This window comes from Brassica napus, chromosome A7 (genome assembly GCF_020379485.1).
Source record: "Brassica napus cultivar Da-Ae chromosome A7, Da-Ae, whole genome shotgun sequence".
NCBI classification, from domain to species: Eukaryota; Viridiplantae; Streptophyta; class Magnoliopsida; order Brassicales; family Brassicaceae; genus Brassica; species Brassica napus.
In genome coordinates, this window is record NC_063440.1 from 11,343,033 (window position 1) to 11,366,702 (window position 23,670).

General features: G+C 34.0%; 5 protein-coding genes across 5 annotated transcripts; 3 read left to right on the forward strand and 2 right to left on the reverse strand.

Moving 5' to 3' along the window:
* The first annotated feature begins 296 nt into the window (after positions 1-296).
* BNAANNG06500D lies at positions 297-863 on the forward strand. The gene has a single exon (XM_013868480.3). The coding sequence runs from the start codon at positions 495-497 to the stop codon at positions 699-701; it is 207 nt and encodes a 68-aa protein (XP_013723934.1). The 5' UTR covers positions 297-494; the 3' UTR covers positions 702-863.
* A 68-nt stretch (positions 864-931) lies between these two features.
* On the reverse strand, positions 932-2,500 carry LOC106427461 (probable calcium-binding protein CML25). The gene has a single exon (XM_013868226.3). It carries the CDS (start codon positions 1,990-1,992, stop codon positions 1,438-1,440), a length of 555 nt encoding a protein of 184 aa, XP_013723680.1. The 5' UTR covers positions 1,993-2,500; the 3' UTR covers positions 932-1,437.
* A 2,906-nt stretch (positions 2,501-5,406) lies between these two features.
* On the reverse strand, positions 5,407-6,796 carry LOC106427370 (zinc finger protein 7-like). Its single transcript, XM_013868124.3, has 2 exons — positions 6,477-6,796; positions 5,407-6,192 (listed from the first exon to the last, which is right to left on the reverse strand). Exon 2 carries the CDS (start codon positions 6,170-6,172, stop codon positions 5,531-5,533), a length of 642 nt encoding a protein of 213 aa, XP_013723578.2. The 5' UTR covers positions 6,173-6,192; positions 6,477-6,796; the 3' UTR covers positions 5,407-5,530.
* A 1,381-nt stretch (positions 6,797-8,177) lies between these two features.
* Positions 8,178-8,724, forward strand: LOC106444430 (uncharacterized protein At4g04775-like). Its single transcript, XM_013885903.3, has 2 exons — positions 8,178-8,351; positions 8,434-8,724. Exons 1-2 carry the CDS (start codon positions 8,178-8,180, stop codon positions 8,722-8,724), a joined length of 465 nt encoding a protein of 154 aa, XP_013741357.2.
* Positions 8,725-15,467: 6,743 nt separating this feature from the next.
* LOC125576489 (receptor-like kinase TMK2) lies at positions 15,468-20,161 on the forward strand. Its single transcript, XM_048736686.1, has 2 exons — positions 15,468-19,146; positions 19,233-20,161. The coding sequence occupies exons 1-2, from the start codon at positions 16,962-16,964 to the stop codon at positions 19,721-19,723; spliced, it is 2,676 nt and encodes an 891-aa protein (XP_048592643.1). The 5' UTR covers positions 15,468-16,961; the 3' UTR covers positions 19,724-20,161.
* The last annotated feature ends 3,509 nt before the right edge of the window (positions 20,162-23,670 follow it).

The following is a 23,670-nucleotide window of genomic DNA, read 5'->3' on the forward strand; positions in this document are numbered from 1 at the left end:
CTTTCAACTTTTCAAACACAGCTTCTCAATTCACTTTGTTTAGCTTATAAACTTTGGAACCTCTAACAAAAGGTCAAAATCTTAAAAAGTCTTGGTCTCGGTTTAAAGAAAGTAACGCAGAACTGGGCGATGCGGTACCAGTAATCATCGTGATATACAAGTGTCAATTGGCTTTGTTGCCGACACGTAACCACAACTCACCCAACACAAGATCTCTTAGTCATGAAGAATGATACGGCTCTACTTCTTTCTTTTAGATCATTACAAATTCTTTAATTATCATCATATATTATATACAAACACACAAAGATAAATGTGTAAGAGACTAATTTGGCGTTGCGCACCAACCTAACTTCCCTTCTACTTCATCTACAACTCGTGTCCACTTTTGTTCAAGATTACTATTATAAACACGCCTCCCGCGTGAAAGTTAAAACGCAAACATCATAAGAAACCTACAAACAGAAATCTTCTGGCTTCACTGCCGATTTGTGATGGAGAACAAGAAGACCAATCATGGAGATGATGGGCATGATTGTGTTCCTCCTATCCATATCCAAGTCGTGAAGATCAAAAAAGAGTTTGAGAAGATACATCAGCCTGAGATGCCTAGGGTGCTTCGAGAGATCACTAGTCCACGGCGTTCCCGTTCTCCCCTCGGCTTAGGAGAGAGAGACAGGCCTATCTCCGTTGGGAATTGATAACAAAGAGAGATAAAGATAGGTGATCCTTTATGTATTAGAGTTTCTCTTTATCTTTCAATGTAAATATCTTTGGTTAATGTAATGAGTCTCCTGTTCTAATCTCTCTTCTCTCGTTTGTTGTAATCTTTAAGAGGTAACCCACCAACTAGTTCATAGAGATATCTCGATCGCTATATGTTTTTCTAATTGAACAATCGGTCCTTGTCCCCGTCCCTAGGGGGATTAGTCAGGCCGTAAGGGCCGGACCACCTCCTGGTCTACAAAAAAAACAATCTTAAAAAGATGAAACAAGTAAAGCCTAGAAAACTTACAGGATGATGCTCATTACTTATAAAGCACTTGGTGTCTCCTGAGATGATAGTACCTTACTTAGCCTTTCTTGTGAAATCTTTCATGACACCTATCTATGAGAGGATGCATCATGGGAACAAAGATCCACCGTGAAGCTTTTTATTACCATGTAAGCTAAATGCTCTAATTGAAACAACTGACATGGTCAACCCTAAGGAAGAAGATGTATTCACATCTTCCATCATCAAGTACACCTCTAATGTTAACCTGCTCCCGAACAAAACAACAAATCTTCCATCTTCTATTTGATATGGTACAGACTTTTGCAACAAATCTTTTATTCACATAACTTTTATACAATTATATAGTTCTAAAGCAGAACTGAAAACAGAACAAAAGAGTTAAAATCATTTTTTTTTTAAATTATCAAGTTAATGCAACTCTACCACTGAGCACCACCTCCCATGACATTATCACGCCTAGATCCCATAGTCATCATAACCTTAAACTCCTCAAAATCAATAGTCCCATCTCCATCCTTATCCACACCACTAATCATCTTCCTACACTCCGCTATGGAGCATTCATCTCCAAGACTCCTCAACACCTCATGCAGCTCCTCCGCTGAAATAGACCCGTTCCCGTCGATATCATAAACTGAGAACGCGTCCTTAAGATTCTCCAGCACATCGTTCTGGTCCATCCCTTTCGTGAACAGCTCAACGAACTCCTCCAAGTTTATGTAACCGTCTCCTTTCTTGTCGATCTCTGCTACCGCCTTCTGAAGTTCCTCCTCTGGAACCTCGTGGCCTAGACTCGCCATTATGGCGCCTAGCTCCTTTGAAGAGATCTTGCCGTCTCCGTTCACGTCGAACTTCTTGAACACGGCTTCTAGCTCTCTTACCTCGGTTTTACCCGAACGTGCCTTTTGCAAGAACGGCGAGTCTGCTCCCGTTCGAGAGGCCGTGCCATTGGACTCCTTCTTGCTGTTGAACATCGTTTCTGTGGAAACAGAGAATCAGGAGTTTGAGAAATATCCGTATTTGTGTGATTTTCAGAGGAAGCGTCAGATTCTCTGAATCACTAGCTATTTTGGGAACATGAATTAATCTATTTTGTTATTTGGTTTTCATGATGATGGATATAGCGACTAATATGAGATATACTCAGTTATGCATGATTTACTTTAGAGCCTTGACTAAAATTAGGAAATCAAAAGGTTTTGCAAAGATTTTCTAATGGCATGAGATATAAATAGAGTCGAACTTAAGGTCGATGAATAAGCCATACAAGCCATGCTATTAAAAGTCCCAGAGCATTAAATGGTTTTCACCAGTACGGATCACATGATAGCAGTCTGAGCGGGAAATGATAATTTCCACACCAAGAAAACCTAAATGTGTCTTTCAGCTCTACGATGGAAAGCCAATGTGGCAATGCCTTATACTCCAAGTTTCTTCGTTACATAAAGTTCTTGAACCTCTCTTAATTAATAACTCAGCTTCGGGGTTAATAATGAGAAAAAGACTAGAATAGCATCAAACCAAGTTTTTGTTTCCAAAGTAGCACTCAATGTTCAAAGTCACAAAAATGAGTTTAGAGTTAAGGGGTGGGTTTTAGAATTAGGGTTTAAAATTTTATAAAAACTAAATACTAAAACAGAAAATAAAAATTTTAAAAACAGTTTCAAAAAATATTTTTAAATTATAAAAAGAAAATTTGAAAAAAAATAAAAAAAAAATAAAAAAAAAAATTATAAAAATTTCGAATCTGAAAACATATAATCTGAAACTAAAATTTTTTTTTTTTTCATTTTTTTTATTTTTATTTATTTTTGTTTGTTTATTTAATTTTAAACTAAAAATATTAGGGATATTTTACCCTTTAATGAATGTCATTTTTGTGACATTTTGTTCTTCTAATGCTATTTTTGAGGCATAAACTTCAAAATATGCTATTATTGACAATTGCCCTTTAATAATTGCTGGTTTTGATCAAAGATACATTGGCTAGTCTCTCGAAAAATACGGTTTTGTTTGTAAGGATTTCACTAAGGCTAGCTGTGACCGTGTAGTTGGAACAGTTCTCCAAATTAGAGTTTTGATTGGAATGATTCTCTTAAATTATCGAAAGAATACGGGTTTGTTTGATATCAACCTAATTTGTAAATTTATTTGAATGCTCAGGTATACAAATTTCAATCAAGCTTTGGCTGTTTATGTTTGGCTCTAGATATGTAGTTATACATACTGAATGCAAATAGAGTTTAGTACAAAATATAAACTAGTATACCATGTGCATAGATTTAAGTCTCTGTCATTCATGAACCAAAACAAACAAAATATCATCAATTCGTAGAAGACTTGGAAATAGTTTCAAGATTTTTTTTTTTCATATCTTATATTATCAACATCAACCTACCAAATCGTCAGGTGATATAAAACACAATCTAAGAAACATACTAATTTCACACGACGGTTTATAAACAATATGCTCTTCGTATAATAGCTACTAGACCTTGACCCGCCCGACCGGGCGGGTATTTATTTTATGTTTTTAGTTTTTTTTTTTGTTTATATTAAATGATGTATTTGTAATATTAAAACATAAATTCATATTGAAAATTAATCTTTATAGTTATAATAAAAATAAAAATTAAAATTTTAATAAAATATTCTGATATAAATTTTAAATTTCGTAATTAAAATAATATAGAGGCGGTCATATTTTTTTCAATTTCAAAATCTAAGCTTCCTTAAAGACAAAGAAAATAAATTTATAAATACATAAAATATATAAACTTATTTGGAACTATAATTTCAATTAAAAGAAATTTGTTAAAGAAAAATAATCTTACTGTTGTTATTTATTTCTAGAGCTTGACCCGTGACCGTATAAATATTTGCTTTCACTTTAATTTTTTTCTTTGTACTAATGGTATAATATATATATATATGTAAATTAAAATTTATTACATAACTGTTAATATAACATTTTTAAACATAACAATTTTATTTATTACTTTGAATAATTATATTTTGTGATTTTAATCGTCTATTATATCACAATGTATCATATAAACAAATCCAATATTTATAACTAATTGGACTTATATTATGAAAGCATTATACTAATATATGAATAAACTATTTTATATTTTATTTATATGTTATATAAATTGATTATGATGTGTGATTTTTTATTTTATTATTTATTACTTATAAATATTAAAAATATTGAGTATGTTAAAACGAAATATATTAGGAAATTTTGATAAAGGAAATCTATTATTTAAATTTTGGAAAGATATTAAATGCTTAAATATATGATTTAAATTAGGAAAAGACAAGCATGCTTAAATATAGGTTCAATAAATACATCAATGGCATTCTAATGTAAATAAGTAGTAAAACTAAAGGGTATTTCTATTTTGTACTTCTGTTTTAATAAAGTAGATTGGATTTTGAGTTTGTATTTATTGATTTGTTTTTTTATAAAGCTTAGAAAATCAATAGGATGATTGGTTGGTTGATACATCCTATAAAGAAAACGAAAACTATAGGTGGTTTGAATATTGTACATCGATAGATGCATGATGTAAGTTGATTATATAAAACTTGAGCATGATCATTTCAAACTAAAGTATAGTTAGGTTATATGCATTTGTTATATTGTAGTTAATATATTTTAAATATTACATATGTCAAGTGATTCACGTTTTCGTAAAAATAAAATTCAAGTTCATTGTTGGGCTGTACTCGTCCGTAATAAGCTACGTTAAATATGATGTATTTTTAGGTTCATTTAATGACATTAAATTTAAATTATATTAAGAAAAACTCATTAATTTAACTGGAAAAGACAATCATTAAAATATTTAGGTTCATTTAATAACATTAAGTTTATATTTGAATAAGGAAAACAAATTAATCTAACTGAAAAAGATGAGTATTAAAATAGGAAATTCAATTTAATTCTTAGTGGCATGAAAGTGTAATTAACTTTAAAAACTAAGGGATATTTTTTAATGAGTACTTCTCTTTTAATAATAGAGAAGTCTCTGTCTTTCACGAATGAAACAAGCATAATATCATCAATCCGTACTAAGGAATAGTTTCGTGAAAACTTCTTTCATATCGTACATTCACATCAACTACCATAACCGACCAAATGTGTTCAATGTTAATGAATGAATGAAAGTTCCACATCTGTAGTTGGAGAATTAATAGACTATTATACAAAGGGTTATAGTCAATTCATTTATTACCAATTGGTTTTAAGTTGGAAATTCATGATAAATCCGAATTTAACATGGTATGATAAAGCTTGAATTTAACAATGTCCTAAAACAATTTTCACTTTCTAGATGGTAAATAAGTTGATGAACTAACTAGTGGGAGCTCTAATGAAATATCAAAATGTAACAAACTTCATTTATATAACATCAAAAGTTTTCCATCAATTCTATCATCTTTCTCCCACTTATCTTCAACTACATTTCTAACAATGGATAAAGAACACATGAGATGATGACCTTAGAGTCTCAAGGTAAGATCAGGCTTGAGGCTATTATTATTAATATCTACTACACTTTCATTTGCTGCAGCAGAGTTCAGATCAAGACCTGACTCTGTAACAGCCACCACCACGGGAGCTTCAACTTCCTCGACAACCTGACGAAAACTTCCTGGCCAGAAGAAGTCACTGCCATCATCATAGTCAAAGAACAATGGCACAGTGTTACCAAAATAACCTTGCTGATGAAACCTTGCAAGAGGAGGAGGAGGAGGTTGAGGCTGGGATAAGGTGTGGTGAAGTAGACCGGAGTGAGTTTGCATCCCTAGAGAAGAAGAGGAGTATGTGTAAGGCCTGTGATGGTGACCAAACATTCTTCCCATGTACATTGCTCTTTTCGCCATTGTACGTTCTCGCTTGTGAGCGTTCTGGTGGCCTCCAAGAGCCTGAGAGCTATAGAACTTGCGTCTGCAGTAGTTACAGGAGAAGACTCTCGGGTTGGACTCACGCTTTGTTCCCTTTTGTTCATCGTTGAAACTGTCGTTGAGCTTGAGATCGAGCGACACAGGTATGATCGCTTCCGGTTTGGATAGATCTTGATTTGACAAAGTTTCTCCTTCTCTGACTGGTAACTCTCGCGAGGCATCATCAGATTCCGTCATTTAATATTTTTGGTCTTCACCTGAAAAAAAAAAATTATATCAAAGTCAAAAGCAGATCAAGAAAACGTTGTAAACCCTCAAATCTACAAATTCAAGAATTGTATAAAGAAGAGACAGTAAGCAAAAATCTTAAAACAGAGTAACTATATTAGCAAGTTCGAAGCCTTAAGACGACCAATCAAAATGAAGCTTTAGAGCTTTAACTATGAGGGAGAGAGAAAGGATCCAAGACAGCAGTTAAGGATCGTGGACAAGAATCGAAGATCAGAGATAGAGAAAACAGTTTGGAGTGTACTGTGCTTACAAAGATTGGTTGAGATCTGGGAAGAGACAGCCGACAGAAGCTGGAAGTAGGTGACGTGGGAGCTAAGAGGAGGAGGAAAGAGAATCTAAGATGAGTAGTACTCTTTGTGTTTACCAAAAATGGGTGAATCCAGATGTAAAGAAAATAAAAACCAGAGAGAAGAGATAGGATTGGTGAATAAGAGGTGTACTGAAGGAGAGAGAGAGAGAGTTTTTTTTTTTTTTTTTTGATCAAAAGAGAGAGAGAGAGAGTTATGTCTAAACAAATAAGGCAAACGCAAATGTTGGAGAGATGTAAATGGTCTGGTGGAAACACATGTGGGAATCTAAAGTCGCTGCCAGTTAGACCTATGTTTTTTTCTTTCAATAGTTCATTTTTCAATAGTTCAACGACCTTTTTCTAGGGGCACAATGGCACATTTAGCAAAACAGTTGTAATTTCCTGAATGGATAAAGTTAAATACATTTTGTAAAGAACTATATATATTTTTACAACAATAGTGTTCGTAAAGGTGTAGCCGTAATAGGCGTTGGTATTACGTTTACGTATTGTTTATTATGCGTTCTTTATTGTGACGTGGTACACTTTTTGAAGTTTTTTATTTATTTATATAGTTTTAGTTTATGAATAATTGAATATGTATAATTTCTCTTAATTCTAATTTTTTTTTCAATTTGAAGATGGAAATAACCCAACTGATCTCCAAAAAAAAAGTGCAGTCCACATATACACATCCTTCTCCAAATATTCAAATAAGTTATAAGCAATGAATTCGTATATATTTACTTATTTAGCCACATAATAAAGTATATTAAAATAGCTTTATCCACCCAAATTACTTATCAACCCAAAACTCACCGATCACTATCACGCGGTTAATTTTTAACATTTTTTCAGGACAAGAACAATACAAACTGCATATTTTAAAGTGTAAAAATAATAATTGTTTTATCTCCCCCGTCAGAGTTTTTCAGAAAGGTTTTCATGAACATTTAATAATTGAATCGCACAGTTGAGTACGTTGAGTACATACGATATATAAATAGAAAATAAAAGAAAAATAATTGAGAAGCACAAGGCATTTGATAATGTTGCATGGAGCCCATACATTCATTCCCCCGGCTTTACCTTTTATATTTGATGTGTACATTTATTTGTGTTTTTCTGAAATTTTACATGTGATTTTAAAGTCTCTGCTTTCTTGTCCCTTTTCTATCCAACTTTTCTTTTTCTTTCTCAAAAGGTGAAAACATTTTCTTTGATACCGTGGGGCTGGCGATCTATTTCCCACCGGAACTATAGTGTCGCACTATTTCTCCATCAAACTATTGCCTCGTTTCATTTCCCCACCAAACGAAAGTTAAATATCTATATACCCACCATATCAAAGTTAAATATCTCTTTCCCCACCCGACCAATTTCGATGGTTAAATGTCGAAACCCCAGTACCAAACCATCAAACCTCCGTTAGTAAACCGAAGGAAAACCCAAATATTGCTAAACCGGACCTATATCTCGGTGATAACCCGACACAAGGGTCAAAAATCCCAAATCAAAAAAATCCCAAATTGGTAAGAACCCTAGAAAAAACTGTAGAATGTGAATCTCAGAGTTCTTCTTCTTCTTTTCTTATTGTCGAGTGCTTATTGCTTTTTGTTCTTAATCTCTTCTCAATTTGTGTTAATTTTCAGATTTAAAGCCATGAGTAACGTGTCTGGAGCTTCTAGTGGTTCGTCAAGTGGACGTTCTGGAGGCAGAGTGTTTGGTGTGCCGAGACTTTGTCATTGTGGGGTTCAAATAATGGAATTGGTTTCGAAATCCAGCAACAATCCGTACCGGCGTTACTATCGTTGCGGATATGCTGTATCTAAGAAGGTAATTTGATTAATCCTTGCTTCTTCTTCATTGTATTAGTTAATGTTTTCTTTTCACAATTTTTTGTCTAAATAATGCATAGCTCTCGAATGACAACCACACTTTCAAGTGGGTCGATGAGGCTTATTTAGATGAGATAGAGGCATTAAAAATGAAAAATGCTTCACTTGCGGCAAAACTGGAGACAGTTACAATGGAGAGGAATGAGTTTGAGAGAATAGTGTTTGAGAATGTGCAAATGAAGCTTGAGAAGGAGATTTTCGAGAGAGTTGAAGAGGCTTTGGTTGAATCATCTTCTACGATGAAGAAAATGATGGTTGTTGTAGTTGTTTTGTGTGTGGGCATGGTTGGGTTTAGTAAGCTCTTTGGTTGAAAAGGTTTATGTAGGAATGACCTTTGTTTTAGTAATCTTGTGCTTTGTGTGTTTGATCATTGTGGTTTGTGTACTTTGACATGGTTTCAATTTTATTAATGCAATGACTTTGTCTATTTTAAGATGATTGTTAAGCCTATTTTATTCAGTAGAATGCAATGATTTTAAAGAAAATATACAAGCTTCTAGTTGCAGTAACAAAGATAATATGAAGTGCAAAACAAAGATAGATAAATGTCATTACATTACATGGATCCAAGACCATTAAGTTCAAAACCAAAGATATATGTCATTACATAGCTGTCGAAAATTAAGTTCAAAACAAAAGATAATAGATGCCATTACATATCAAATCATTCAAGCTTGAGAAACACTAGCTTAAGTGAGAGTTCCTTGTGAGGATTCACCTGCAGTTTGAGATGTGCTTACCAGTACCGAATCATCATGCTTGCCCTGCTTTGCATGCCACCTCGAGTTGTGATTAGCCTTACCACAAACGCCACAATGCATAATCCTTTTCTTGGCTTTTGGTAGCTTCTTGGTTGGTGACTCATTCACACCTCTTTTCCTTGTCTTATCCGCTTTGGTGAGCTTCTTCTTCTTCTTCCCTGTTTCTTTCCCTCGTTCTCCCTCTGTTTCTTCCCCTTGTTCATCCTCTACAGGTGGAGCATGTACATCAGGAGCATCTGTTTTGGGCCAAAACATAGAACCCCTGACTGGAACAATTCCATCTGTGTAGTTTCTTCTCCACTTAGCCGTGCGAAACCACTCACAAACATAGTCTGACGGATCAACCTTTAACTTCAGCATCACACCATATGCATGCTTACATGGAATTCCAGTGATGTCGAACTTCCTGCACGAACAAGTTCTTTTCTCCAAATTGACACGATGAGTTTGGCCATTCAATCTTGAGTCAAAGTAGCCTTTAACGCTTCTTCTAACAACACATTTGTTGGCTCCGTCTTTAAAGGGCTTATCAACAAGAGCCTTAGCGAGAACTCTCTGCACATATGGTGTACATTTTCCTGACAAAGAGAGAGCCAATTAAGTTAACTGAATTTATATTTTTAGATATTAGAAGTATTGAAAAAAACTTACCTTGGTGTTCATGAGATTCTCTGGATCTTGTGGCTATACGTACCATAGCAAGTCTTGCTATTGTTTCGAGCATATGCACAAATGGCTTCTCTCTTGCCTTGTTGATGGAGATGTTAAAGGACTCTGTCGAGTTGTTCTCCACATCTTCGCAGTAATTTCCCAGCTTGAAGAAAGCTCGGCACCAACTCTTCGGATTTGTAGCCATAACATCTGTATACACACCTGTATCGTAGCAACTTAACATGTCCAAGTTTTGCTGATACTTTGCTTCATTGTAGCTCCATGCTACACTCCATATGTAAGACTTCATCTGTTTTTTGTTGCCATGTTTCTTCTTCAAATTCCCGTAGATGTGTCTTACACACTTCCGATGCTCCATCTTAGGCAACTCTATCTTAATAGCTCTGATCAATCCCTGATACAGAACCACAAACTTAATCAAACAACAACATAAAGAAACAGTGATTTCAACCAAAAAAAAACAAAAAACCTTACCGGGCTACGGTCTGAGACAGCAATGTAATTGTCACCATCCTTTAGATCCAAATCAACCTTCAGTTTTTACATAAACCATTGCCAATTCTCGTTATTTTCCACCTTTACAACAGCCCAAGCTATTGGATAAATTGCATTGTTTGCATCTCTACCTAAAGCAACCAATAACTGTCCCTTGATTCTTTCTTTGAGGAAGCAACCATCAAGTCCTATCAATGGCCTACAACTCTCCTTCCAAGTATTCCTGAGGGCGCCAAAGCAAATATAGATCCGATTGAAGACATCTTGACCTTCATCATTCTGGAACGTGTCTACTTCAACAGAAGAACCAGGATTTGATTCTACTATCTCGGCAGCATAATCTTTAAGGCGTGCAAACTGTTGATCATGTTCACTCTTAATCCACTTCAAAGCTTTATTCCTACCAGCTTGACACTGAGGCCTAGACACACTAATAGACCAATTTGCCATGATCAATTCCTCGATCTTCATAGGCATATAGTATGCCGGCTCTTCACGGATCTTGTTCACAAACAACCTAGCTATCACAGGGACCTTCACCATCTCACACTCTCCATTAACCTCACATGTGTGGTTATCTACAAACAACCTAACTCTCCAAATTTTATCCTTCGGAAGGATCGAAGCATAAATTTTCCAGCCACAAGCTTCATCATTCTCACCATGACCAGCACATTCGAAACCAAGCTTATCCTTATCATACCTGTATTGTCTGATATTGCAGCGAGTCCTAAGAGCATAATCGAGGACTCTGTCTTTGAAAGCCATACCATTGAAGAATGTCTGGTCTCGGTACAAATGCCCATCACCACGGCGTATATGCGTCCTCATTCTCCGTGGGGCTTCAGGATCTTCTTCTTCCTCATTATCTTCATCACTCTCAGGCAAGACGTCATGCTGAATTGGCGGCTCACTCACGAAATTTCGCAACAATTCGTCGAGTTCAAACTCTTCTCGCTCAACTTCTTCATCATCAATTTCGAACTCTCATTCGCCGATTATAGGTACTACAGACATGGTAAACACGAATTTAATCGATTTCCTGTTGTTTTTTCTCAGGAATTCTCTCCCACTCTCTCTATTTCACGTTCTAGGGTTCTTGGGTTTTTGATTTGTGGATTTTTTGGGTTTAGATAGATTAGGATGATTAAGTCGGGTTAAAAATAATTAAGTTCGGTTAAGTCGAGATTCGGTATTACTAACCCGTCTTAACCAAACTAATTAACCAACCAAACATGGTTTTATGTGGATTTGAGTGTTTAACTTTTGTCGGGTGGGGAAAGAGATATTTAACTTTGATATGGTGGGTATATAGATATTTATCTTTCGTTTGGTGGGGAAATGAAACGAGGCAATAGTTTGATGGAGAAACAGTGCGACACCATAGTTCCGGTGGGGAAATAGATCGCCAGCCCGATACCGTGTGGGCTGTTGTTACCAGTAACTCGTACGGTATACAATAAGATGTTTTGTTTGGTTAAATTGTTGTTATACATGTGCCAGAAGAAGATGAATAAAGTTTAACGGTACTCCATCCGTTCTATAATATAATATGTTTTGCATAAATTACAAGAATTAAGAAATTTAACTTTTAGAATACAATATTATTAATAACATAAATTTACAATAAGTTAACCAATCATAAATAATATAGTAAAGTATTATTGGTCAACTATTTTTCAGTAAAGTTAAAGTACCTTAAAACTATTAAAATATTTTATATTTTGAAACATCAATCTTTTTTAAAACATTTTATATTATGAAACAGAAGGAGTAAAAAAATATTGTTATGTATGTTTGTTAGGTAATGTTTGGTAGTTGAATTTGATGTATATGAATCTAATTTTACTGATGACCGTTGCAAAAACATAAGTCTGCATAATAATAACTTTTCATAAATTAGTTAAACAAACAACATGTTAAATGAAAAGGTTGATTGAGAATTTTTTATATAAAAATGTTATTCACAACATATGCAAATGTTAACTATATATCAATACTGAATGAGTCTCTTTATAAACAGAGTGTTGTGTGTGGAACAAATCTAGCGAAGAAAAAAATCAATATTGGGATTGTGGCAAAACAGAAAAAGATAGTGGTGTCTCCTTATTTCTTTTGTCTTTATGCATTGAGTGATTGGGCAGTGCCCACTCTTGTTCCAGTTCCATCCCAACTTGTCTTTGGGCCCCTGGGCACACTTCAATTCATTAGCTTTCACATCTTCTACTTCTGTCCACTTGCTTAGTTGCTTTCTAACACATTTCACGAATGATTGTTCCATCGGCTCTATTTCATTTAAACACCATCGTCTCTATGTTGCTGGTAAACATAAAATTATGGGTCTGCCAATGAACTCAACCCTATAATTACTCTTGACATCATAGAGCACATGAAATCTATTAATAATGAGTCCCCATCTTAAATATGAACGCTTTAAGGGAATCTTCGATGGTTTAATTCATTTTTCCCTCAAAATGAGTTTGTATTTTGTTCCAATAGTGTTTTTCATTTTTTTTCCTTCAAAAAGAATATTTTAACTATTCCAAAATGCTTATTATTTTATAAAACTTACAAATTTGACACAAATATAATTTTTGTTGAACTAAATCTTCCCTATACATATAAGTTTAGTTTCTAAAAAGATATAATAATTTATAAACTTATAATTGTATTACTAAAGTATTAATAATTTCTTTTAAAGTATAAAACATTTAAACCTTCTTAGATAAAAAAAACAAAATTGTACAAAAGTTTAAGGACTAATTTATAAATAACAAGTTTAACAGTAAAATGAGTTTATAAATAGTGTTCTCTCAAATCAGATAGAACACAATCCACAATTTTTTTCCCTCAAAATGATTCATTATTGGAGAAAGTTTTCTCTCATTTTTTAATGTTTTTCTTAGAAATGAAGAACTATCGGAGGTCGTCTAAGAATATTTCGGACTAAAATTTAATTACAATCCAAACTGCGTTTGAGCATCTAATGCATCATTCATACGTACCCATCACATTTTGAATGGTCCACTTTCTGAAGAATTTATTCTGCATTGACTGCCTACTACTTTGCCTGACAACTAACCTACTGACGTAGCTCATGTGGAACGAAAGGTTGCATGAGATTATCTAACAGTCAAAAGCTCATGCTTAGATAATTTTATTCCTACGAGGCTATCATATCACACACGAAACTTACCCTAGAAAATCTTATAATGATCACATCAGGAGAAACATAATTTCAAAATTCATATATACACTAATTTGTAAGGATCATTTAAACCCAAAGCCGTTCTAAATAACAAAAAGGTTTAAAAAAGCATGGCATTATAAAATTCTAAGAAATATTTCAAAATCTGAAATCGAAATGGTAGGGACGTGCCAATAAAAACGTACAGCTTCAATTAATCTTGCTCAACACGTTAATAAATAAAACTTAATCAGCAGCTAATCGTTAGTCACTTGGTTATATAGCTTCTGTGGGGAAGCAATATAATTAGGAAGCAATATTGTGCAGAATGAATCATATATCAAACAATATGAACCTTTTTATCAAAATATATTAAAAGAATTCTCATGGTTTGGTAGAAAATATTATGCACCTCGGCACCTGTAGATGGGCAGTGATGATACGTACACAATTACCGGTTTTTTTTTTTTTGATCAACCGAAATCTTGATTAAAGAGAAAGAGTTTTGGTGTGGGCTAGAGCCCAGCACCGACAATCTATTACAAAGTGAAGCTTTTGCCAATAAATCAGCAGGCCCATTAAGAGATCTAAAAATGAAAGAAGCGTGGAAAGCAATGAAAGAAGAAACGATAGACGATTCAATGTCTGAGAGAACTCCAAAAAACTCTGCCGATCTTTGATTCGTGGTGATGGCTTGAATAAGCCCCTTGCAATCTGATCTGAGCCAGATGATAGTGAGATTGAGTGATGCGGCGTGCCTTAGAGCAGCCCAAACCGCCAGCGAATCCGCCATGAGTGGTGAGGCCACGTGAAGTTGATGTTGGCAGCCTCGATGAATTTCTACTCCTGCGCTGTTTGTGAGGATCCAAGCCAGGCCCGCCTCCTTTGTGTCCTTGCTCCAAGCGGCGTCCGTGTAGCAGATGGTAGATTCAGGTGATGCGATCTGGATCGGGATTTGCTGTGGAGGGTTATTTGCTGGTGGCCTGGGAGGAGGTTGTGCCTGCTCCCACTCTTGTAGGAGGGAGATCGCTTTGGAGAGGATTTCCATTGGGGAGCTTGTCTGTTTTTCAAAGGTGAATTGGTTTCTGCTTAACCACAAAGACCAACAGATCCAGGCGAAGATGTTTGAGGCTGTGCTGATTAGTGGGAGGTTTACCTTAGTGATTGAGAGTTCCAAGGAGGTCCTGAACGAGGAGCAAATTCCTAACTGATGTTTATATTTTCGTTAATTCTTGATTTCCGTTAAGTGGAAAATTCCTAACTGATGTTTATATTTTAAATCTCTTTACCACTCTCCCTGACAACAAACTTACCGGTTATATACCAGAAGTGCTTACTGAATTCAGCAACTTGAAAACTTAAATTTCTTATAACCATCAGTTGTACGACATTTTTTGCATTTTAGGCCAAATAAGTTACAATATCTCAATTTCTGATATATGTTGAGATTTTCTTCAAGAAAATTATTTGACTCTTCCAAATGTATTCTATCCTTTATGTCACTTAGTAAAAAAGTATTCCAAACTTTTGAAAATTAAAGCACCAACTATCTTACAATGTTGAACCAACGAATTGAACCGAGTGAATGCGGGCATAAAAAACGTATTAACTGTGAATGGACAGAAGCATTACAAGCAGCATCGGCTCTGGCCATGTGCCAAGAGTACAAATGCACAAGATCCATAATTTCTTTTACACTTTTACTTTAGCTTTAAGAGTCCATTATTGTTAATTAATTTGTATTAATTATTATTGTTAATTTGTATTAATTAATATATGAAAATATATATAAAGTAAGGGTGAAATACATATGAAACAAGGATCCATTTTAATATTTTGAATATGGTCCATTACAATGGTGAGCCGGGCCTGATTACAAGTTGTGCTGAGTGTGGAAACATAAAAACTGACACTAACATGAGTGACAATCATGTCTCTATAACGGTTTTGTCTTTCCCGACTGGAATTAATGTGGGTTATGTTATTGGTATTTTGGGCTTGCTTTTTTATCGATTTTGTTATTTTCTTTTGGATCAAACTAAAGCAAATACCATAAGATGCATCCTCAACATGCAGTTAAGATTACATTAGGGAATCTACGTGTTGGTGATAGTAAAAGTGGCGGCAGTTGTAAGTTGTAACCATGCTCATGTGGTATTGTGATTGCAATGCAAGTTTTGTGGGATGCTATTGATAAGTTCAACGAGAATAATATACTTTGAGAGAGTGATTTTGTAGTAGACCAGCTGAATTTTGCATGTCCATTGACTGATTGACTCCACGATTCAGTTTTATTGATTGATGCATCTTTGAAATTGCTAGTTTATTTTATGATTTCATTGACAATTAATTAATCTTTTGTACGATTTGTCGATTATCATAAGATACTAAAATTGATTTTACTACAACTTCCATAAGCATATATCCCACACAAAAAAAACACATTCTTTTCATTCTGTTACGATATACTTCCTCTATTTTCAAAAATAAGATTTTAGACATTTTATATTTTAATGTATTTTGTATACTTGTAAGAAGCATTGATTAAGAAAATTTAAATTGATAAAATATCATTGTTTGATAGTAATTAGAAGTTAAGTAAATAATAAATTCAGATGTAAACATTAATTTTATTCTTAATATGCGTGAATATTCAAATTGATATATCTTTTTATGTTTCCTATGACAAATTGTAAACTTCAAAAACAAAATTGAGTTTTTAAATTACTGTTGATTAACAATTATGGAAAATTAATAATTGTATAAAATGATGCACTTATATAATGATTTAATGTGTTTTAATATGTGTGAAACTTTAAAGAACGGTGGTATTATTTAGTTATAATATACGTGATGAAATAGTGTCATGTATAAAAATGAGCTTTCTTCAAATTGATATTCATTTTCGAAGCGGATATTTAACCTCTTCACTAAAGACATTTTATCGATAAATATATATTAACTAATTTTTACTTGGATAATATAACAAAAATTTTTTTTTTGAGAAGTTTATATTGTCAATGGAAACAAAATTAGGATAAATTTTTTCTAATCACGGGGCGTAATTGTTATTTTCCATACTTATAGTGCTAAACCATAAAAAACATAAAGTATACGCGCCTTTCAATCTCTAGCTGTCTCTTTCCATTTTTCTCATTGGCCAAGGGAAACAAATCTTTACTATTTAGTAAAGATAGATAAGATTATAGCATTTCCCTCCCTTAAATAAGTCAAATTTGATTTCTTTTTTCTTGCTTGAATTTGGAAAATTTTGATATTTCCAAAGCAATAAATCTACCGTTTCGCTTCCTCCTTGCTCACTAAACAAGAACAATATCTCCACAAAATAAACTCCTCCATCCTTAACTATCTCTCTCTGTGCACCCTTCAAAGTTTAAAACCCTACTCAACGCCTCCTTTGTTTGTAACGCTGATGAAGATGACCATCATCGTGAATGTTTTGTTTTGTTTCCTTTGTGCCATCGCCTTGGTGTCCGCGCAACCAAGTCCTGATCTAGCCACCATGAACGCTCTAAGAGACTCCCTCAAGTTTCCGAAAGACTTCTCCTGGACCGGACCGGATCCTTGTAAGTGGAGCGGTGTACAGTGCGACAGAAGCAACCGAATCACTCGGATACAGATCGGTAATAAAGGAATGTCTGGAACGTTAACTTCTGATCTCAACACCCTCTCGTCTTTAACTGTTTTCGAAGTCATGGGCAACAAGTTAACCGGAGGGATACCTAGTCTCGCTGGTTTAAACGCGTTGCAGACGATCAACGCTCATGACAATAGCTTCACTTCGATCTCTGCTGATATCTTCACGGGTTTGACGTCTCTTCAACATGTGTACCTTGACAGTAACCCGTTTAGTCCTTGGGAGATTCCTATGAGTCTGAAGAGTGCAACTTCTCTAGCAGACTTCTCTGCCTCTAACTGTTTTCTTTCCGGGAAGATTCCGAATTTCCTCGGCGGACAAACGTTCCCTAGCTTGCAGAAGCTGCGCCTGTCTTCCAACTCGCTCTCCGGTGAACTTCCCTTGAGTTTTGCTAACTCACCTGTTCAAACTCTGTTGCTCAACGGGCAAACCCCGCAAAAGCTCAACGGGTCAATCTCAGTTCTACAGAACATGACTTCTTTAACCGAGGTGTCCCTGCAAGGAAACGCCTTCTCAGGTCCATTACCGGACATGTCTGGTCTTGTCTCTCTGACAAAGTTCAACGTCAGGGAGAATCAGCTCACCGGTTTGGTTCCATCTTCTTTCACCGAGTTGCAATCTCTTGCTGTGGTGAATATGACTAACAATCTTTTTCAAGGATCAACACCAACCTTCAAGGCTAAAAACATTGCGGTTGATATAACTCCAAGGCTCAACAGTTTCTGTTCAGATTCTCCAGGTGTGCCTTGTGATCCACGCGTCAACACCTTGCTTGCTATCGTTGAAGCGTTTGGTTACCCTGTGAGATTCGCGCAGAGCTGGAAAGGAAACGATCCTTGTAGTAGTAAAAACGTGTGGGTGGGGATAACTTGCACCGGAGCTGATATCACGGTTATCAACTTCAAAGGGATGGGTCTCAAGGGAACTATCTCTCCACGCTTTGCGGATCTTACTTCTGTCAGGGTTATCAATCTCTCTCAGAACAATCTCACCGGTGTTATTCCACAGGAAATCACTAAGTTGACTAGCTTGGCAACTCTAGATGTTTCCAACAATCAGTTGTATGGTAAGGTACCTGTGTTTGGTCCTAATGTCTTGATCACTACTGGGAACCCTGACCTAGGAAAAGATGATCCTGGACATGCTTCTGGTTCTTCCGGAAGTAATGCTGGGACAGTTGTGGGTTATGTTTTTGGAGTTGTGTTGGGTTTGCTTCTTATCGGTTTGATTATTTTCTTAGTGGTCAAGAAAAGGAAGCAAAATCGTAAGAAGTATCAACAACAACATTCTGGTGAAGAAGATGCACTCAAGATCACAATAGATAATCTATGTGCTGGTGGAAGTGAAAGTGGTAGCAACGGTCTTTTAGTGGAACCTGAGAACCCTGTGATGTCAATACAGGTACTGAGGGTTGCTACAGATAATTTCGACGAGAAGAATATACTTGGGAGAGGTGGCTTTGGAATAGTTTACAAGGGTGAATTGCCATCTGGGAAGACCGTTGCGGTGAAGAGAATGGAATCTTCGGTTATAAGTGGAAAGGGTTTGGATGAGTTTAAGTCAGAGATTGCTGTTCTAACCAAAGTCCGTCATCGGAATCTAGTGAAAGTTGAAGGTTATTGCTTAGAGTCCAACGAGAGACTTCTGGTTTATGAGTACATGCCGCTAGGAACATTGAGTAGTCATCTTTTTAACTGGCAGGAAGAAGGATTACAACCTCTAGAGTGGTCTAGACGTTTGATTATTGCATCGGATGTGGCTAAAGGAGTAGAGTATTTGCATAGTCAAGCGCATCAAAGTTTCATACATAGAGATCTCAAGCCATCCAACATTCTTCTCGGGGATGATATGCGTGCCAGAGTTGCTGACTTTGGTTTAGTCCGGCTTGCGCCAGAAGGCACACAATCGATTGAGACCAAAATTGCTGGGACTTTTGGTTATCTTGCACCAGAGTATGCAGGTGTGGTTTTAATGCTTATGTCTTTTTGTTACTTGTACTTTCACACACCAAATCAAAACAGTGAGATCTTTATCATTTCGTTGCAGTGACCGGAAGAGTTACAACAAAGGTCGATGTTTACAGTTTTGGAGTCATTCTCATGGAGCTACTAACCGGTAGAAAAGCTCTTGACGTGAAAAGATCTGAGGAAGATGTGCACCTTGTCACATGGTTTAGGAGAATGTTCATCAACAAAGACTCATTCCCAAAGGCCATTGACGCATCAATTGACATCAACGAAGAGACACTCCCAAGCATCAATAAAGTAGCTGAGCTTGCCTGTCATTGCTCTGCCAGGGAACCACATCAGAGACCAGACATGAGTCATGTGGTTAGAGTGTTGGCCTCACTCCTTGACCAGTGGAAACCAGATGAAGATATCTCTGGAAACGACTATGATGCACCTCCTCCTCCTCTTTTGGAGATGATACAGGGAACTGGCAATGATTCATCTTTCTTTGGAGATAATTCTTTGACGAGTATACCTTCGCGACCTCGCCAGATTGACAACACATTCAACACAGGACAAGGGAGGTAAGTGTGTTAGAGAATTCGATGAAGGAAAAATTAATGTTTTGTTGCTGGATGAGATCTTGTTTTAGGGTTGGGGATTGTGAATATCTCTCTTTGGTACCTTGATTCTCAAGTTAGGTTTCCTTTTTGCGGGAATGAAACCCGTGTGCTTAAATGAACGTGTCATGGTCTACTACAATTATATCTTGCACATCCTATACATTTAGATCATTTTAGAGTGAGCATTGCCCCCATTGACTCCAGAATTCAGTTTTATTGATTGATGTATTATTTGACAAATAACTGTTATTCCGATTTTATGATGTGATCTTTATTTACTTGTACGATTCTTTAGACGTTATATACATTAATTGCCAGAATTACAAACTAAGAACTCAAGATATGCAAAATCAAGCCCTTTTTCAAAAAAAAAAGAAAAAGAAATGCAAAATCATAAACCAGAATTATATAACTATAATACATACATGACTAGAGAGCTTGACATGCGCGCCCGTGCGGGTGTTTGTCTTTATTTAAATAGATATTGATATATTCTTTTACATGCTTAGTAGTTTATATAATTCTATAATTACATTTTGACCCGTACATTCAAAGCACATGATAATTTATTATTGACACAATTTTAATTAATAAAAAATTATAACAATATACATAATTTATACTCCTTCTGTTTTATATTGTATGTAGTTTTAGCAAAAAAAAAGTTGTTTCACAATATAAGTAGTTTAACATAATTCAATGCACATTTTAATTTATTGGATATTGTGTGAATATTTAAATAATGTTAAGCTTTTATAATTGGTTGATTTACTGATTAAATTATATACTTTAAAAAGTAACCACTTTTTTTTAATATTTAGTGCTTATAATTTTAACTACTTATATTTAAACATAGAGGTAGAGGGCGTATATTTTTAAATTATGTATATAATTTATGTACATAGTTATTTAGCGTTAAGTGTTTTGTGTGATCATATCACATTGGATATTATTTAAAAATATTTTAGAAAACTAAATAATCGAATAAATTCATAATAAAAAATATTTCCAAACTTATCCCATTTATTTGAATAATTTATAGCCAAAATTTTGGTAAAGATCTCGTTTATTGCTAACTAAGTGTAAGTAATAAATATAACTACTAACCGGTATTGGTAAAGATCTCGTTTATTGCTAACTAAACAAAATTTCTTATTTAGATCGAATGTATTCACGAGTATTAATAACATCAATAAAAATTAGTCTTTTAGCAAATATTTTGTTTTTCTCTTTTACTCTCTTGTTCAGATCTAATGTATTTGCAAATATTAACATTACCCAATTTCAAGATTTTTAGCTTGTAATCTACAAATTCAAAATGAAGAGAGTCGTTTTTTTTTACTTTGAAATGCACTAGTTGATCATATATGCATTGCACGTCAATTTCAGGTCACGTTTGCAACGGATTGTTCTCAATTGGTGAAGATGGTTCCGGAACCAGAAGAATGGCCAGCTTTGGTAAATTATTTGGAATATGTCAAGAACCTGAAAGAGAATTTCACCCGATCAGAGATTATCTACGTACCACAGACGCAAAATACAAAGGCGGATAGAATAGCACGCAGTGTTAGGAAGCAGCCGTGTTTCGTCGTTCACATAGATACAGATCACTCGGTTTGGTTTACAGAGTCAGTATGAGTCTGTACAAGTCGATGACAAAAAAAAGGATCATATATGCATTGCAAATATTGTATTTTGCTTGAAGTTTAATATTAATTATATTATTTCTATTAAAAACTTTATATTTTAATATAATATTTTATTAATTAACATTGTTGTAATATTTTAATATGTGTTATAATTATTTACAAATGCTTTATGAATTCAAATATATATGAAAACTATAAGAATCATATTATAAAATACAAATAGTTTGAAATTTCTTTTGTGGAGAAGAATACCTTAAACTTCTATTATAGAGTTTTAGCAACTTCAAAATAGAATTTCTTTTTGAAAATGGTCTAATCAAAAGCATAAACTAGAATTATATAACAAAAATACATGATGAACTGATGATACATGTGGTATTTTCTTTTCATAATCTTTTACATGTTAATTTTTGAAAATTTGTATATGGAATGAATCATCTATTATTTGCTAAAGATACGTACTTTTTGATTATCCAAGAACTGCATAGTTTCCATATTCATAAAATATCTAGAAGGGGGGGGGGGGGGGGGGGGGGGGGTTGTTGTTGGGAGAAATTTGTGCAGAGTTTATAAATTTTAAAACTTGTTAGATTTTAAAATTTATGTGTATCAAGAAAATATATATACAATGACTTACAAAATTTGATCATAACTTTTCTAGATTTCTACTTCATGAATTTATATTATTTATTTCTATCATTCATTTTGTAAATTAAATATATTGTTAAGAAATTTAAAATACATTGTTTAGGATTTTAAAAATAAATAAAGAAATAATTAAAATTAAAATTTTAAAATACTTTTAAAGAGAATTTCGAAAAAAGTTTGAAAACATTAAAAATCAAAATTTCGAAAACAAATTTAAAAACAAAATTTTGAAAAATGTATAATTCGAAAACTATATATTATTCTTTATTATTTATTTTTATTTAATGATAAACAATAAAATATAATTATACATTCCAAAAGGTAATTATATAAAACGTAATGAATTATAATTTTGGACATATAATTCGGGTTGAATGTGCAAAAAATATTTGGCAAGAATGATTATTTTGTTTTCTAGACTTTTCTATCACACATGCTTCGATTGGTGACAACCAGATAAATAAATAAAAATAAAAAAAAATTCATTTGAGGAATTCAAAAATAAAAAAATGAATTTTTTGTTCATTTTGTTCTTCATCAAAATTGCAGAGGAATATTTTTCTTTATAAATTCATTCATGTTTGAGGAATATAGAAAAAAAGTGTGGGATCTACTTATTAATAATTTGAAAAAAAAATCAAAATAACTGATATAAATTTGTTCCTTCAACATGGTCACTAGTTAGAGCCATAGATTTGATAAATTCATGGATATACATAATATTTTGAAAGTTATGTCTTATGAGTAAAATGGAGAAAGTTCATCTCCTAATAACATTAGATTTAGTTAGAATTAAAAAATTAATAATAATTATTTTTTTTGAATAACAAGAGATTTTAATGGATATTAAAAATTTTCAAACTAATAGCAAAAGATTCTACTGAAATTGTTAAAATTAATAAACCAATAATAATAAAATCTAAAAATATTCAAAGTTCACGAGAATTCATTTACTAATAACAAAAGATTTTACTGCTTCTGTTTTGGTAATTCCTTTTTTTCTTCTGATTTTTAGAAGTAGTTTTTTTTGTTCGATATACGTTTCTATGGAGTGTTGTCTAGATTCATGTTTGAGCATATGAACAAAAATAAAAAGGGAAAGAAATTAAGTATCCATGTATCCCTTTGAAAGATTTTGAGTATCCAAGAGAAGGAAGATTAAGGGCATGACTGATTTTCCCGCTAACACCCGCAAATGCAGATTTTGTAGTTGGTAGCGGTTGACAGCGTTTCGAAACAATCATACATACCACTACAAATCGTTTTAGACTCGAACCTCTTAAAATCAAAAACTGGTTGCATCTAGCGTTTGCGGTTGAAAAATAAATGTAAAAATATTTTCAAAAATATTTTAAAATGAAAAAATGGAAAAAATTTAAGTAAATATATATAAAAATTTATTATTATTAAACCGCTGCAATATCTTATAATCAACTAGCAAACGCAACAATTTTCAAACGTTGTGTCAGTCATACAAAACACTTAATAATACTTGAAACCACAACCACCCACATCCGCAAACTCCCGCATCCGCAACCGTGACTGCTGCGTTTGAACCAGTCAAGCCCTCAGAGAGATTACTCGCAGACCCATTCAGAGAAATGTGAGTTCATAT

Excerpts from the sequence above, each read along its gene's own strand:
- LOC125576489 (XM_048736686.1), top strand. The coding sequence starts at position 16,962 with ATGAAGATGACCATCATCGTGAATGTTTTGTTTTGTTTCCTTTGTGCC. Across the intron at positions 19,147-19,232 it reads TCTTGCACCAGAGTATGCAG|TGACCGGAAGAGTTACAACA; the intron begins GTGTGGTTTTAA and ends ATTTCGTTGCAG.
- LOC106444430 (XM_013885903.3), top strand. The coding sequence starts at position 8,178 with ATGAGTAACGTGTCTGGAGCTTCTAGTGGTTCGTCAAGTGGACGTTCT. Across the intron at positions 8,352-8,433 it reads GATATGCTGTATCTAAGAAG|CTCTCGAATGACAACCACAC; the intron begins GTAATTTGATTA and ends AATAATGCATAG.
- LOC106427370 (XM_013868124.3), bottom strand. The coding sequence starts at position 6,172 with ATGACGGAATCTGATGATGCCTCGCGAGAGTTACCAGTCAGAGAAGGA.
- LOC106427461 (XM_013868226.3), bottom strand. The coding sequence starts at position 1,992 with ATGTTCAACAGCAAGAAGGAGTCCAATGGCACGGCCTCTCGAACGGGA.
- BNAANNG06500D (XM_013868480.3), top strand. The coding sequence starts at position 495 with ATGGAGAACAAGAAGACCAATCATGGAGATGATGGGCATGATTGTGTT.